This window comes from Neoarius graeffei, chromosome 17, assembly GCF_027579695.1.
Source record: "Neoarius graeffei isolate fNeoGra1 chromosome 17, fNeoGra1.pri, whole genome shotgun sequence".
In the NCBI taxonomy this organism is placed as follows: domain Eukaryota; kingdom Metazoa; phylum Chordata; class Actinopteri; order Siluriformes; family Ariidae; genus Neoarius; species Neoarius graeffei.
In genome coordinates, this window is record NC_083585.1 from 32295699 (window position 1) to 32314144 (window position 18446).

Sequence of the window (18446 nt, forward strand, 5' to 3'; positions counted from 1 at the left end):
ACAAAGGATTTATTATTATCTTGGATCCGCATCTTGGAATAAATAAAGTAAATATTCTATTGTTCTCAATTAACTTAGGTGTCACAAGTCAGCAGCAGTGCATGCATGCAATCTAGTAGAACATACTCATAGCAGCTAAAACGGGACCCCAAGCCCAGTTTCACAGTACCAGTCGAAAATAATGCTTCTCTAAAGGAATTAGGCTCCCTCTAGTGCAACAAACACTTCCATCTAAAAAAAAAATGAGTTACTGAAGTAAATATGCATTCGAGGGATATAACCGAACATGTTATTTGGAATGAACAGATGTTTGCTAAACAGATCCGATGACAGATAAGAATAAGAGGAACGCTATTTGTGTGATGGTGGTGTTTTTTAAGAATGCTTGCTAGAAAGGCTCACACGACAGTGTGCATCATTGAATGTACGGGCGCTGTGTGAGACGGCTGCCTCTCCAGGAGCTTTGTGGTTTTTAGCTCTTTAAAGCTCTTTTTTTCCACCTTTTTTACTCTTCTTACGAAGATATAGTGTGTTTAACTATATAACATGGATATATTTAACTTTAACACGCAACCAGGAGCCAGTTTTCTCACTTATTCGAGAGAGGAGCTGCTGGCCCTGAAAACAATGGGATGAGCCGGGATACGACACCCCATCCCGGCCGAGCTGAGGAGGAAACCCAGGGGCTGCAAAGCTGGAGCTAAGCTAAAGGCTAGGCTAGCGGACAACTGGTGGCGCTACAAACCATCCATTCCCTCCGTTATCATGGGGAATGTGAACTCGGTGCCGAATAAAGTTGACGAGCTTTCAGCTCTGAACAACCAGCGGATTTACCGGGAGAGCAGCTTATTTATCTTTACAGAGACATGGCTAACACACCTCGTACCGGATGCTAACATGGACCTGCAGGGATTCACTGCTGTGAGAGCCGACAGAGACACTAACACATGTGGGAAAAGCAAAGGTGGGGGACTCATCATTTATGTTAACAATCGCTGGTGTAACCCGGGACATATCTCCATAAAGACAGTTTTATGTTGCCCGGACTTGGAGCTGCTAGCCGTTAGCCTGCGGCCATATTATCTGCCAAGGGAGTTCAGTCATGTGATCTGTGTTTACATCCCTCCGAGGGCAGATGCAGCCGCTGCATGTCAAGTCAAGGCATGTGAGAGGATTCACTCTGTCACAGCAAGGCTGCAGACACAGCACTCTGAAGCATTTATCATCATTTCTGGGGACTTTAATCACGCTACTTTGGACTCTACTTTGGCTGCTTTTTACCAGGCTGTGGATTGTCCAACAAGGAACAACAGGACAATTGACTTGCTGTACGCTAATGTGAGGGATGCATACAGAGTCACACTCCTCCCCCTACTAGGGAAGTCTGACCACAACCTGGTTCTTCTACAGCCGAAGTACACACCCCTGGTTCAAAGGCAGCCTGCAACAACTAGCTCCATCAGGACATGGTCCCCTGAAATGGAAGATGCCCTCAGAGACTGCTATGACATCATGGACTGGGATGTGCTGCTTAGCCCACACTGTGAGGACATATGCCCCTTTTCCACCAAAGCAGTTCCAGGGCTGGTTCGGAGCCAGTGCTTAGTTTGGAACCGGGTTTTCTGTTTCTACTGACAAAGAACTGGCTCTGGGGCCAGAAAACCGGTTCCAGGCTAGCACCAACACTCTGCTGGGCCAGAGGAAAGAACCGCTTACGTCAGCGGGGGGGTGGGGGGTTTGTTAAGACCAACAACAATAACAAGACCACGAGAAATCGCCATTTTTAAGCGACGAGAAGCAGCAGCTGTACAAACGCGAAATCATCCATTATTATTATTGTTGTTGCTGCTGCTGCTTCTTCCGTGTTGTTTTTGCTTCGATATTCGCACCAAGGTTTATGCAAACGTAGCGACGCAACTGACGTATACAGCGACATAACTGACGTATACAATGACGTAACTGATGTATACAGTGACGTAATGACGTGGCTTCCCTTAGCACCGCGAGCTATGGAAAAGCAAACTGGTTCTCAGCTGGCTCGCGAGTTGAACGAGTTGTGAACCAGCACTGGCCCCGAACCAGCCCTGGAACTGATTTGGTGGAAAAGGGGTAATAGAGGGGCTGACACACTGTCTGACAGATTACCTCAACTTCTGTGCAGACGTGGTCTCCCCCGCTAAGACTGTATGGTGTTACCCTAATAACAAGCCATAGGTAACACAGGAAGTCAAAGCTGTCCTCAACAGGAAGAAGGCTGCCTTCAGGAGCAGGGATAGAGATCTTGCACGTGACATCACATCCGCTCCAGATTGTAAGCAGTCGCCATTTTGTCGGTCAAACGCCATATTTCCGCCGTCTTTCCAACACTGACTTTGTTTTGTTTTTTTTCGCCCAAATCTTCAAATATTACCCTGCCACAATGCCGGAGAGTTGTATGGCATATAAATGCCGCAACAGGAGAGGTCAGAAATTGGGAAGAAAGTTTCATAGGCTGCCACGGGACCCTGACAGGCATGCAAAGTGGATTGCTGCTATCAGCCGGGCCGATGCAAACAACAAGAACAAGGCATGGGAACCAACTGGAAAGAACGATCACTGGCGCCTGTGCAGTGACCATTTCATCTCAGGTTCGCCATGTATTTATTTCAGTATATCCATGTGGTTATTCGCAACACACGTTTATGACTTGCTCTAATAAAAAATTCCGGGAAGTGGGAACCTGAGAAAAGGCTTGGGGCGGGGGGTGGTGGATTGGGTCTTTAGTGGTGTGACAATAGTCTCTAGATATAAAATTATTTTACACTTTTAGGGGTCACATGTAGAGACAGATAACTTCATAAGTATCAAATCATAAATTCCTCGTGCTCAATTGCCACTAGTCAGTATATTTCTGTCTTTCAGGGAAGAAGAGTTCCATATCCACTGACACGGTCGTGAAAACTACGTCTGGTAAGCCATAAGGGTCACTAATCCGTAGGTCGTTTATTTTAGACATATATCTAATTATCTGTTCATTAGAAAAATGAGCCGTGTAGTCCGTCGGTTGAAATTTATCGATTTTGTACACGAATGCAGCAGTATTCAGCGGTGTTTTTTACCGACAAAATGGCAGCTGTGTACTTTCCGGTCATGTGACTGCTAGATCTCTATAGGGAGGCGATGAAAGCAGCACAGCAGGAGGTGAAACGCTGCATGATGGAAGCTAAGGACAGCTACAGGAGAAAGGTGGAGCAGAAGCTGAAGGAGAACAGCATGAGGGAGGTCTGGGAAGGTGTGAAAACCATCACAGGCCACAATACAAAGACCAGAGTCATTGAGGGGACAGTGGAGAGGGTGAACGAGTTGAATGACTTCTTCAATCAGTTCAACCAGCCCATGTCCCCCCGACCCTCTCCCTCACTGCAGCCATCTCTCCTTCTTCCCTCAACACACCTCCCCCCAGTCATCACAGCAGCCCCCTCCTCCCCCTCCTCAACACAGACTCCTCTATGCATTACTGCAGACCAGGTCAGAGGTCAACTGAGGAAGCTTCACCCCAGGAAAGCAGCAGGCCCGGACAAGGTGTGTCCATGACTACTGAAGACCTGCGCTCCTGAACTAGGTGAACCACTCCAACACATCTTCAACCTCAGCCTGCAGCTGGGGAGAGTGCCAACCCTCTGGAAGACATCATGTATCGTTCCATTTCCCAAAAAGAATCGGCCCAGTGAGCTGAACGACTTCCGGCCGGTGGCGCTCACTTTACATCTGATGAAGACGTTGGAGTGGCTCTTCCTCAGCCTCCTCAGACCCCAGGTACAACATGCCCATGACTGTCTGCAGTTTGCGTACCGGGCAGGTGCCGGTATGGAAGACGCCATACTCTACCTGTTACACCGAGCCCACTCGCATCTAGATAAGGGAAATGGCACAGTGAGGATCCTCTTCTTGGACTTCTCGAGTGCCTTCAACACCATCCAGCCCCTATTGCTTCAGGACAAACTGAACAGGATGCAAGTGGACCCCTGCCTGGTCACTTGGATCTCCAGCTACCTCACTGACAGGCCGCAGTACGTCAGGCTGAAGGACATCATGTCTGACACTGTAATTAGCAGCACTGGAGCACCCCAGGGCACGGTGCTGGCCCCTCTTCTCTTCACCCTGTACACCGCGGACTTATGCTACAACTCGGAGCTGTGTCACATTCAGAAGTTTGCCGATGACACAGCCATCGTTGGGTGTATCAGTAATGACAGAGAGGAGGAGTATAGGAGCCTGGTGAGGGACTTTGCTGTGTGGTGCAACAGGAACCATCTGCAGCTCAACACCTCGAAGACCAAGGAGCTGGTCATTGACTTTGGGAGGTCCAGACTAAGGTCACGACCAGTTCTGATCGAGGGAGTCGAGGTGGAGGCTGTGGATTCCTACAAGTACCTCGGGCTGTGGCTGGACAGCAAGCTGGACTGGACTTGCAACACCAATCACTTATAAAGGAAGGGACAGAGCAGGCTATACTTCCTTAGGAGGCTGCGGTCCTTTAACATCTGCAGGAGACTCCTGTGGATGTTCTATCAGTCTGTGGTCGCCAGTGTCCTGTTTTACACCGTGGTGTGCTGAGGGGCAGCACATCCAAGAAGGACACATCCAGGCTGGACAAACTGATCAGGCGGGCCGGCTCTCTGGTGACGGTGGCAGAGAGGAGGACTATGGACAAACTATTGAACATCATGGACGATGCCAGTCACCCTCTGCACACCGTCATCAGCAACCAGAGGAGCCTGTTCAGTGACAGAATGCTCCTTCCCAAGTGCAGGACGAACAGACTCAAAAACTCCTTTGTCCCTCACGCCATCAGACTGTACAACTCCTCTCTGGGGGGGAGGAGGGGTAACAGGAGGACAGAGGACGGGAAGGAGCAGTAGCCTAGCCTAACAATAAGCAATACCGGACAATGTGCAATATAAAGTGCAATATCTTTCCTGCTCCCCCCCCAACACACACACTTACCCTAACCCCACTTCTCCCCCCTTTCCCCCTCCTCTCTTCTCCATATCTTATTCTTTTATATTTGTATATGTAAATACTTAATTTATTTTAATTTATCTAGAAGTTTTTCTCTATTTCTTTTCTCTGTTTATCTGTAATGATGCTGCTGGAATCTTAATTTCCCTGAGGGAACCCTCCCAAAGGGATCAATAAAGTTTTATCTAATCTAATCTAATCTAATCTAATCTAATCTAATCTAATCTAATCTAATCTAATCTAATCTAATCTAATCTAATCAGGACTGAGATCCTGAGAAATACAACTATTAAGTCATACAAAAGCAAGGTTTTTACTTTCATGCAGCTGCTAATGAGCGATCAGATATGGGCTAATCCAAGACCTCATCCGTTAACATGAACACACTGAATTCACTCATTCATCCTTAGTAAATGCCTGGTCAGGGTTGTGATAGTTTTATCAATATTTTTGGAAGTAGAACCAACTGAATTTGTTAGATATTGCAGGCAGGTATGAACAAAAATAATAATTCTGCATGGGAAGGATAAAAAATAAAAAAAAACTCAGTTGTGATCAGTTATAAACCGATGAGACCAGTTATGACCTTGAGTGATGTAGAACTGTCAGAGCCAGAACTCGCAGACCATGTAGACAATGGAGGAATTTCTATTTCAGTTTTTTTTTTTAAATCCTGTATTTTCCAGTGTTTCCCAGGGGTATAGTGATAAAAATTGAAACAACAACAACCACCACCAAATAAAAAAGAAAGAAAGAAAGAAAACCCCAGCCATGCCCAATACAGCCAAATACAGATACAGATCTGGAGCACTACAAGCATACACATACAGATAGTGGTGTTGTGTTACACTAATACTTTCTGGAAACCTAACCTTTCAATATCTCTAAACACGAGCATGCTTATGCCCTCCATGTCATGAAATTATACAAACAGGTCCTCTTCCACCATCACAATCTTCACTAACACCTCATAATTGACTATATTATGATATATATGGTATATTGACGATATTTAACAGTTATTCCACGAGATCGAGCCGTACATGAGGTGATAGCTGACGAGGCGCATAGCATCAAGTTGGCTATATAAGCCTTGTACAACGAGATTGAGTGGAATAACTGTTTTATTCTATCCACATTCACTGGATTCTGAGGAAAAAAGCATTTTTATTTTTTGCAAATTCGATAAATAAAAACTTTATACGAAACATCAGACAAAATAATTTCTGCTTAGAATGTAAACAAACTGGCAAAATGACAATAGCAATTTGTGAAAAATGCTATAATAATAATAATAATAATAATAATAATTCTTGGAAAAAAGATGTATTCTTATCCATCAAATATTTTTATTGCATATTTTGTTGCTTTTTTTTGTATTTTTTTGGGTTTTCTTGGTGGTTGGCAAACCAACTTAAAGGTGCATTACTGTCACTGACTGGGCTGGAGTGTGGAACAGGAGATACTTGGAGGGAGACTATATTCTTTTAGCCATTTCTATTTTTTTAAAATACTTGATACTTTTTGGAGTTCTGTTTTCGAGTAGGGTTTTTATTTCGTCCTCGGTTGGTTCAGCAACACGCTCTGCCATTTTGTTTTTCTCTACTCACGGTATCACGGAGCTGATATCCTAGTTGTAGAGTAGTCAATCAGACCACGCGATTGCTCATATCCAGTGAATGTGGATAGAATAATATGGTAAATATTGATTATATTATTATATTATATTGGTAAGAAGAGGTTGTAAATGATGGAGAACTTTTGTCCATTTTTCTAGCAATTGACTGCCTTCTGCCGGGTTGAAAAAGTTACACTATCAGCCACAGTTTAGGCATCAGTGATGCAGCAACAGCAAATTCACAGCATCATATTGTACATAGACACAAACACAGCCTTATAGTATCTATGTGTACTCATGTAGCCTGTAGATCATAAAACTCTATACTTTATTGCACTTTTGTTTCTTTATTTATATTTTCTATATTAATTTTCTTATTATTCCCATCAACCCTGACTCCCTTCTGCTTCCATTCTACTGCCTGTTAAACATGCTGTCCTGTGATCTAGTTCTCACTGTTAATTACATTCGGGGACCCCTGATCAAGAAAATCTGAAACACAGATATCATTTATAAGTGCTTACTTACTCTCTCTCTCTCTGTTCTGCCTTACTTTCACTCGCTCTCTTTCTCTCTTTCTTAAGTTCCACTTTGAGTGCCACTCCCTTGAGCAAGCTGTTAAGTGCAGTCTTCATAAAGCCCATCAAATGCATCATTGCCCTCCTTGCTTTTGCTTCCTCGCTTCTGAGGCTGCGGTGTGGTCAGTAAGCCTGAGACACTCATACAGTGGCAAAGCTGAGATAAATGATACAAAAAGATCTAGTTTCATGACAAGGACTGAGGAATGTACAGACAGTAGGAGAGGATGTAGAGGAAGCTGTGGCATTACTGGATACTGAATTAATTCTCCACCATCTCCTTGTCGCGGCACATTACACTCAAACTCCTGGCTGGCCAAAGAGTGTGACCCTGGAATGAATGGGTGAGTGCTGAGGGGAAGAAATAATGATGGTGCTTTCCCCTTTCCACTCCCTTCACCTTTTAGTCGCCGTGACAAATGATCAAATAATATTCCCGAATAAAGGATTCAAATAACTCACTTGGACACAGGGTGTGACATTAAAACGTGTGCCATCTTTGTTCGCTTCAGTATGTGAGTCTTAGGCCAGAGCATTTATTGGGTCAGAGATGGCTTTTAATGACAAACTGATCATTTTCATAGCTCACAGTCATATGGTGTTATAATTACGATGTACAAATGATTGGGAAGAATATACGTGGCTTTAGAAACCATGTTATGAATGTTACAAGGTACACAAAAAGAGTGAACCAGATACTGAGGAAAAAAACAACATATTTGACCAAATTCTCTCACAAAAATAGACTTAAACATCAGAGAACTGCTTCTACATCTTGTATGTAAATGTAAAGGAGTTAAAGTAGGTCATGAGCCATGTGGCCGAACATTTGCAACAACAACCAGTGAGCTAATCAGCAAAACAAATGTCGTCTGTGTGATAAAACTTTACACCAAAGGACACATTTTTAGAATTTTTATTTTTTTTTAACTGGGAATGTTTACTTATAAAGAGACATTGTATTTAGCATAGATTTTATTATATTTACACTTTTTTTATTTCGAGTGGCAGTGTAAGTGATTTTTGCGTGTGAAACAGTATAACTGAATAGAAACAGCTGTGGTTTAGGTCATTTTTTTTTTTTAAGTGACGTATTTTAATTAAAATCACTTGAAGGAAAAAACACACTGGATGGGTATCAAAGTTGACTGACGCTCAAAGTTTCAGTTTTAGTATCATATAGCTCACAACACACGGTTTATATCTTCAGGCTTTAGCGGCAGCGGCTGGCTCTGGGGTTGTTGTTGGTACCATAAAGCCAGTAGCATGTCAGATTGTGCCTTCTAAGTGACGCAAAGGTCCTTCAAGACAAATAAACATTTGAATGTATCTGCTTAGGTAGGTAAGTGTCTGGTTTCCCTATGCAAATATATGCCGCGCAAATCAACACATAAGTGCTCTACACTACACTTGAACTTTAATACTGTATCTCAACTTTAATACTGTATCTCCAGTACAGCACTAGCTTCAGCAGCAGACTGAAAGAAGCCGGATTACCACCAGGTTTGTTTGTGTAATCTATCATACGCTTTGTGAAAGCAGGCGCTGTATGATTGATTAGCAGCGTGCTAATATCTTGCATGGCGGGCAGCTGGGCCAGCGCACTCTCGGCTATGCGTTATTGCTCTAGAGATTGCTATCTTTTGCTGCGAGCACTCACTCAGATAATGGCTCTCCATTGCACAGATGAATAAGTGTGACTCAGTCCAATCCAAATAGCAATATTACCTTCATCAACCAAAAATGGCAAACAAAATGGAGGGTTTCAGAAAGGCAGGCTCAGAAATTGCTCATGCTATATGTTTGATGATTACGAGCTGCTGTCAGGTTAAACAGGACATTCACTTCATATTTGTGATAAACTTTTTCTTTTATCTTTTAATATTAGGCAGCCATGTGAATATGTCACACTAAGATTCTCTTTAAGATCTAATCTTTTTTCGACCAAAGATTACTCATAGGTTTCTCGGAAGGAAGAATTCATTGAGCAAACACACCAGCTGTTAGCCATCACAGCATGTTAGTACACAGCTGACCAGAACTTTATTCTGCTTCTATATGTGTCTGTGTGGAAGAGCGTCTTCGCCTGCACTGTCCCAAAAACGTCATCGAGTGTTATTAAAGTGCACCTTTAAAGCAGTACTTGTAAAGATTTCCTCACCACTCTGTCGAATGTAAAGTGCATCCCTGTCTTTGAGGACTAAAATATATATATATATATATATATATATATATATATATATATATATGAGAAAGTGGTAGAATTGGCAGTTCTTTCATTTCATTGTGGATCACATCCAAAGTCTGCTTAAACGCAGCTCAATCACAGCCATGCTTCGATAGCAAACTAGAACGCTGAGTCATGGTCATCTCGATCATTGTAGAGTGGCTGGAAAATAAACAGACCGTCAAATGCATTTAGACTGTTAGCAGACTAAAACATAATTTTGGCAATGAAGTATGTCTTACTAACCGTTAGAACTTTGTTCAGTATACAGTGTTCAGCGTAAATGAGTGCACCCCCTTTGAAAAGTAACATTTTAAACAATATCTCAATGAACACAAACAATTTCCAAAATGTTGACAAGACAAAGTTTAATATAACATCTGTTTAACTTATAATGTGAAAGTAAGGTTAATAATATAACTTAGATTACACATTTTTCAGTTTTACTCAAATTAGGGTAGTGCAAAAATGAGTACACCCCACAACAAAAACTACTACATCTAGTACTTTGTATGGCCTCCATGATTTTTAATGATAGCACCAAGTCTTCTAGGCATGGAATGAACAAGTTGGCGACATTTTGCAACATCAATCCTTTTCTATTCTTCAACAATGACCTCTTTTAGTGACTGGATGCTGGATGGAGAGTGATGCTCAACTTGTCTCTTCAGAATTCCCCAGAGGTGTTCGATTGGGTTCAGATCAGGAGACATACTTGGCCACTGAATCACTTTCACCCTGTTCTTCTTCAGAAATCCAACAGTGGCCTGAGATGTGTGTTTAGGATCATTATCATGTTGGAATAGTGCACAGCGACCAAGGGCACGGAGTGATGGTAGCATCTTCTCTTTCAGTATAGAGCAATACATCTGTGAATTCATGATGCCATCAATGAAATGCAGCTCCCCGACACCAGCAGCACTCATGCAGCCCCCCATAAGGACACTGCTGCCACCATGTTTCACTGTAGGCACCAGGCACTTTTCTTTGTATTCTTCACCTTTGCGACGCCATACGGTTTTGAAGCCATCAGTTCCAAAAACATTTATCTTGGTCTCATCACTCCAGAGTATAGAGTCCCAGTAGTCTTCATCTTTGTCAGCATGGGCCCTGGCAAACTCTAGGCAGGCTTTTTTGTGCTTGGGCTTTAGGAGAGGCTTCTTTCGTGGACGGCATCCATGCATGCCATTCCTCTACAGCATACGCCGTATTGTGTCACGGGAAATAGTCATCCCAGTTTGGCTTTCTACTTCTTTAGGTAACTGCAGTGAACTTGCATGCCGATTTTCTTCAACGCTTCTCATCAGAAGACGCTCCTGTCGAGGTGTTAACTTCCGTGGATGCCCTGGACGTCTCTGTGAGATGGTTGCAGTTCCATCTTTCTTAAATTTTTGCACCACTTTTGCTACAGTATTCTGACTGATAAGTAAAGCTTTGCTGAGCTTCTTGTAGCCTTCACCTTTGTGGTGTAAAGAAATTATTTTCTTTGGGGAATTCTGAAGAGACAAGTTGAGCATCACTCTCCATCCAGCATCCAGTCACTAAAAGAGGTCATTGTTGAAGAAAGGAAAAAGATTGATGTTGCAAAATGTCACCAACTTGTTCATTCCATGCCTAGAAGACTTGGTGCTGTCATTAAAAATCATGGAGGCCATACAAAGTACTAGATGTAGTAGTTTTTGTTGTGGGGTGTACTCATTTTTGCACCACCCTAATTTGAGTAAAACTGAAAAATGTATAATCTAAGTTATATTATTAACCTTACTTTCACGTTATATTAAACTTTGTCTTGTCAACATTTTGGAAATTGTTTGTGTTCACTGAGATATTGTTTAAAATGTTACTTTTCAAAGGGGGTGGACTCATTTACACTGAGCACTGTAAGTAATAAAACGTGGCAGGGCATGTTGTTTATGAAAACAGCCAGCAGCTGGGTGATGTGATGTAGTGATGAGTGATGTGATGAGGAGTGAAATTTCTGTTACCACCAGTGTTACAGTCGAGTCACTAAACCTCAAGTCCGAGTCCGGTCTCGAGTCCCCAGTGCTCAAGTCCGAGTCAAGTCCAAGTCATTAAGAAAAATTTCGAGTTGACTCCGAGAACAAGACTCCAACCGCACCATTTAACGGTGGCTGTTTTAGCGCCATTAACATTAGTTTGTTCCTGAACATGACATATGAACAGGTAAATGTGCTTCTCTTTGTCAGGGAGTGTGAAGTATTCTGTCAGAGATGGTTGGGAGACGGATGTAAGTGCAGAAGGTGTGTTTATTAATACAAGTGAAGACGGTAAACAATCCAGAATGGCAGGCAAAATCGTAAAACAATGAAACAGGCAATAGGTCGAGCGAGGCACAAACAGGCTATCGTAGACTCCACGGAATCAAAGACAAGAAACAGGAAATCAGGGATCAGGAACCTGAACAAGTAAATAAGGCTCGGTAATGTGTCAGCAACGCAATTCAATACTTCACAAAGTAAGTGCGTTTTCACAGCTTTTATATCAGCACGCTGATTGCGCCTTAATCCTGTGCAGGTGCGAGTCGTTTACGGCGTGCACACGAGAGTCCGCTTCCTGTCTGGAGCGTGCCCGAGAGTCTATCTGATGCATGTGCCAAGGCGCGCAAGTGTGATACTCTTGCACAAAATTAGTACAAAATTAATGTAGATCTAAACATCTTATGCCAAATTATTATGGCATGTTACAAAAAATAAAGAAAAAATCCGAGTCCTCGTTTCCAATTTACGAGTCCGAATACAGTTAATGCACGAGTTCGATTCCGAGTCATCAGTGCTCAAGTCCAAGTCGAGTCACGAGTCTTTAAAATTAAGGCACGAGTCGGACTCGAGTACTACAAGCCTGGTTACCACCTCAATGTTGATTAATATTTTCCAGTAAAAGCATGTCTCAGAGTGTTTTCCAATATTTTTTTATTATTTGCAGAAAAGACACATTGTACATTCTGCCCATTCAGTGTTGCAAGACACAGTAGTTCCTATTATCAATAATATTAGTTATGATTATTAATATCATTGTCCTAATTATAATTAACAGAGCTATGATAACAGTCTTGTTTTTCTTTCTCTTAAAGAGACAAAAAAAAAGCAGCCTGTAATATGACCGAGAACCTTTTTTTTTTTAAAGATTTTTTTTGGGCTTTTTTTTTTGCACCTTTATTGGATAGGACAGTGCAGAGACAGGAAATGAGCGGGAGAGAGAGATGGGGAGGGATCGGGAAATGACCTCGGGCCGGAATCGAATCCGGGTCCCCGGATTTATGGTATGGCGCCTTATCCACCTGAGCCATGACGCCCCCCATTACTGAGAAACTTGAAAGGCCTCTGTCCTGAAGATATGATCATGTTGAAAAACTTATTACCAGTTTACAGCTTTACCTCTGACTGTTATGAATCGCTGACACTGGAGACCCCTTCCAAAAATGCTAAAATTTCACTATATCAACAATGGATGTAATCCACTTACATGGAGCGTCCGACATACAAGTCAGTGCGTACGTTCTTACAACAGAAATGATAACGTATTAGAACAAGTTCATTAATATAAACCTTGGAGCCGGAACTACAGTCAGAGCTGCTGTGACAGAAAATTAATCAACCCTTCTCGGATCAAGCCTTCAACAGCGCTGTGGTATAAGAGTGCACTGTTCTCCATGCCAGGACAACAACTACTGCAAGTACAGCAGATTGCAGTCTAGTGGTGTGTGTTTGTGTGTGTGCCTTTAGAAGGAGTGTATACTTGTTTGGGCGAAGCATGTGTTTTCCCATTAACCTCCAAGCATGACTGTGTGAGTGCCTGTGTAAATGTGTGTATGCATGTGTGACGGACTTTCAGTGTTTGTATGTATACATGTGGCCATTTGTGTTCACCTATGTGTGTCCATGCGTGTCTGCTTGAGTGTGTGTGTGTAAAACTCCCCCGAAGGAATGCTAAAGGATGTTCTGGGAAAAAGAGTCGGTACTTGAGAGCTGTCGCAAACATCCTCTTCACAAAGCAGCCATTGTGGTGTGGTCTGCTAGGCCAGTGTAGGTTCACTGTCAAGTGCACAAAAAGGCATCGGTTCTCGGTATGTGTTAAACGAATACTCACAGTTAGCTCAGGGAGCGAGTCACAGCCTCCTCACTCCTTTACATTGCCATCTACTGACAAGCCATAAGCTGTGCTGCTTCTCCAATTACATTACTGCAATTCACCTCCCAAAATTACAACTATAAACAAGAACTGAAATTATTAGGATTTCAGAGAATCAGTCCCATAGCTGTTTTAAATGCATCAGAAAGAATAAGCAAACACTGTGCGGTAGGTTGTTAGAACATGCTGGCAGTAAGAAGACGCGTCGTTGATGTTTCTGGGTGCTTTAATCAGCAGGTTAAAGACAGAAATAGAAACAATGACGAAACCATAATCCCTGAGTTTAACCTCAGTACAAACTAGCTGTGGTGGTATGAACTGGGGGGAAAGCAGTGCCTCAGGGCACCGAAAATGCCGCAGTCCTGTACTCTTCCTCTGCTTAAATGGAATTTATGTTGGTTTAGTACCAATCACCAAAATCTAATTTGCAACATGTCACTGAGTGAAATCTAATTTCAGGATGACTGTGTTTCAGGAGTCTGTGAAAAACAGCCCCATCACCTGCTGAGGGTGGGGCAGAACAGACTTCCTTCTCATCAAGCCATCATGTTCATTTTCTCTGAAGAACAGAAATAGTGGCCTGCTGCCTGTTTGCTGCTTCACTGAGACATGACAGCAGAGAAAGACTGATAGGAGGTAAGGGCAAGATGGAGGCAACGATGGAGAATTAGTTAGAGAGGAACATAAAGAGGAAAAGAAATAAGTCTTGTCCCATGACAGCAAGGCAGTGGAATCTTCTCCAGAAGAAAAGACATGTGCATGTGTGTGAGATCTTAAGTGCGGAACCATCTGCCTCTGTTTTTCAAAGTCACTGTCACTGAACCTGCTGCCTCAAACGGAGTGTGTTACTACTATAAAGAGAGCATTTGGGTATGATATACACCACTCCAGGTATGATGTAACCCACCAAACACTACACACACATTTGAGTACAATAAAGCCATCTGATAATCCTAAAACCCACCAAGTAACTGTATGCAATTCATTCCTATTGGAGATAATAGTAATGATAAGTGGAGGAATATCAGTATTTACTCATCTTAATCCTCTGTGGTAGTTCAGGAGTAGTTGATTAGATTTCTTTTCTGGATGGTTTTCAACTACAGCCGTGGCGTCTGGCTAAGACACAGACGCAGGCTGATAAAAAATGATAGTCGTATCTCATCAGAGGCTCCAGCAGTATGTCCCCAGTCCCTAAGTGGCTTGTTTAGCGCTTCCTTCCACAATCCATTTTCTGAGCAATGCTCTGGGCTTTCTACTGAAGCAAAGGGTTAACTATGTGTTCATCTGCCTTGCTAGAGGGCCAATAGTTGAGTGTAATGTGATCAGTAATGAATTTTGTGTTACATTAGGCTGTATAAATGGATGGACAAGCGCAGACTACAAGTGTCCGGGAGTCGGCCTTAATCTAATGATGCAAAAATAGAGACAGAACCAATTACGAGGAGGGCCAACTCGGTGCTGCTGCAGGGACTGCAAATGAATAGGTACAAATCAAATTAGTGCCTAATACACGCGCTACGAGAGAGGGCCAGTCGATGCTAAATGCATTAGGGCCTTGTGACCTTGCTGCTCCAAGCAGCAGCGTGCAGGATTCAACCTCCATCTTCCTTCAGAAATCAAAGGGACTCTTGTTCGACGAGGGGGAGGACCACAGAACTGCAGCTTCTTAAATGAGTTAAACATTCGGATTGCCCAGAAAGGCAATTTCTCCCTCTTTTTGCTCCCTTTCTCACTGCAGACAACCTAATTCCTTATTATAAAATGTGCAATTTCCAAGTTGATCTTCACAAGAAATCACTTTAATTTGCCAGGACCTTGCCTTTTAGAGGAATTTCACCATTTTCTAAACTTGAAGAAACAGTAAACGAGTCATACTAACTGTGCACTGTCTCAGTACACGAAACGAAATGGACTAAATAGTGAAAAACCAACAGCGCTAACAGAAGTGATGGAGAATTATCATGTGATTAGCCTAACAGAGATGATACCTAATGAGAAGTTTTTAATAAAGTGCCTTCAGTCCAGTCACACTGAGTAGATAAGCATGGTTCATATTTGTTGCAAAGTGCTACAAAAGAACTGATATATTTACTTTTAATATATGTAAACACGGGGCGGCACGGTGGTGTAGTGGTTAGCGCTGTCGCCTCACAGCAAGAAGGTCCTGGGTTCGAGCCCAGCGGCTAGCGAGGGCCTTTCTGTGCGGAGTTTGCATGTTCTCCCCGTGTCCGCGTGGGTTTCCTCCGGGTGCTCCGGTTTCCCCCACAGTCCAAAGACATGCAGGTTAGGTTAACTGGTGACTCTAAATTGACCGTAGGTGTGAATGTGAGTGTGAATGGTTGTCTGTGTCTATGTGTCAGCCCTGTGATGACCTGGCGACTTGTCCAGGGTGTACCCCGCCTTTCGCCCGTAGTCAGCTGGGATAGGCTCCAGCTTGCCTGCGACCCTGTAGAAGGATAAAGCGGCTAGAGATAATGAGATGAGATATGTAAACACGGGGCGGCATGGTGGTGTAGTGGTTAGCGCTGTCGCCTCACAGCAAGAAGGTCCTGGGTTCGCGGCTAGCGAGGGCCTTTCTGTGCGGAGTTTGCATGTTCTCCCCATGTCCGCGTGGGTTTCCTCTGGGTGCTCCGGTTTCCCCCACAGTCCAAAGACATGCAGGTTAGGTTAACTGGTGACTCTAAATTGACCGTAGGTGTGAATGTGAGTGTGAATGGTTGTCTGTGTCTATGTGTCAGCCCTGTGATGACCTGGCGAGTTGTCCAGGGTGTACCCCGCCTTTCGCCCGTAGTCAGCTGGGATAGGCTCCAGCTTGCCTGCGACCTTGTAGGACAGGATGAGCGGCTACAGATAATGGATGGATGGATGAATATGTAAACACAAATCTTTAAAAGGCAATGTACAAGTGATGTCAGCTTATGAAGCCATCAGTGTGCATACAAAGAGACGAATATTCACGACTTTGTAATTCACCTGTTCCAGAGCCTACGATATCTCTGCTGGGTGACTCAGACATGGCTTCAGCAAGCCTCTCCCTCAAGCCCTCGTCTGTGGCATCCGCAGAGGACATGTGACGCAAGCCAAAACTCTCAGGCCAGCTGCCACACACCTCCAGCAGGGTCACACTGTGGTCAAATGTGCCTGAGAGAGAGAGAGACAGAGGAGATAGCATAATTAGACATGATGAACATACTAGCTTCAGCTATATGCTGTAAATATATTAGTAAACTGTGTTTTAAAGCCTTGTCACCTTCATCCAAAATCTTGATGAAGGGTGTCAAAGACCACAAACCAGACATTTTATAATGGACAGGAGGAGTGTTCATCACAAAATATATTTTAAGTCCTCATCTTCATGGTATTCAAAAAACAATTTCCCAGCTTGGGATCAATAAAGTCAGTCAATCAATCAATCAATTGTAATAAACTCTTCTCAGTACTACATCATATCCTATTGGCCCGAATGTCTCCATAAGCACAGCAGTACAACACGCAAGCATTATTTTATTGCAGAGTCAAGAAGATGGGCTTTGAGAAGAGGGAACTTGACAGTCCACTACAGTGAGTCATGTAAGGCCCAAGAATTTAATCAGCTTACTTATCAGATAAAAAATAGAGTTAATAGTATCAGCAAAGGGCGGCACGGTGGTGTAGTGGTTAGCACTGTCACCTCACAGCAAGAAAGTCCTGGGTTCGAGCCCAGCGGCCGACGAGGGCCTTTCTGTGCGGAGTTTGCATGTTCTCCCCGTGTCCGCGTGGGTTTCCTCCGGGTGCTCCGGTTTCCCCCACAGTCCAAAGACATGCAGGTTAGGTTAACTGGTGACTCTAAATTGACCGTAGGTGTGAATGTGAGTGTGAATGGTTGTCTGTGTCTATGTGTCAGCCCTGTGATGACCTGGCGACTTGTCCAGGGTGTACCCCGCCTTTCGCCCGTAGTCAGCTGAGATAGGCTCCAGCTTGCCTGCGACCCTGTAGAACAGGATAAAGCGGCTAGAGATAATGAGATGAGATGAGATCTGAAAAGTTGGTTCCCAGCTGGAACCAAAACACAACTGGTTTTTCCAGCACAGACTGTGACAGCATCAGTGGGCGTGTCATTAGTTTGGAGCACAGCAATGGAGAACGCAACGGAAAAGGACACATCTTCAGAAAAAAAAAGAACAAAAACAAATAACAGAACAATAACTTGCAGGTAATCAATGTGCTCCGCCATCTTAGTACTGTTTGCGTCCTACTACTGTTTACTTCCGTTGTGCACTGTGCCACGCCCTCCGTTCATAATGCATCCTTGATTACAATGGTTCTGCTCAAAACTCAAAACTGAAAATGTGGACTGGTTCGCTAGTTGGCACCAGGGTTCAAAGAATCTTGAAAGGAACTGATTCAAAAAGGTGTTCCCTTTTGGTCAAAAAGTGGTACGAGTGGATTTATACTGGTGAATTTGTGAACAAGGATTGAGGTGCTCACAGTGGCAGGAGGCAAGAAACTGTGGTGCAAAAATGTGTGCATAAAGAAGAAAGACTACTCACTGGTCAATTAGCTGTGCATTTCACATAACACATGAACCCTTAAAATGAAAACTTATTATATACCACGGGCGATTGCTCTAAGACAACGAGGGAGGCTCAGCCTCCTCTAAAAATGACGAACATCGAATCATAGAAATATATGTGCTCAACCCAACTACAGTGCGAAATCATTCCGTTATAACTTTCCCCAGTTCGCCTAATGTGCGCGTGAGTTTTTCCCCCTCGTGACAGCGCGATGCAGCCCAGCCTCAGTGGACTTTAACGGCATTGGGAGCGATGCGCTTTCAATCTCAAAAGGCAAGACAATTATTGGACAAATACTGCGAAAATGCCCACCCACG

General features: G+C 43.4%; 1 protein-coding gene across 3 annotated transcripts in view; it reads right to left on the reverse strand.

The window, feature by feature from the left end:
* Positions 1 to 18446, reverse strand: part of bcas3 (BCAS3 microtubule associated cell migration factor) — a 442206-nt gene that overhangs the window by 8746 nt on the left and 415014 nt on the right. For all 3 annotated transcript variants that reach the window (XM_060944029.1, XM_060944028.1, XM_060944030.1), the window contains one exon: positions 16550 to 16717. In XM_060944029.1, the coding sequence (XP_060800012.1) occupies positions 16550 to 16717 (168 nt within the window). The remainder of the gene's footprint in view (positions 1 to 16549; positions 16718 to 18446) is intronic.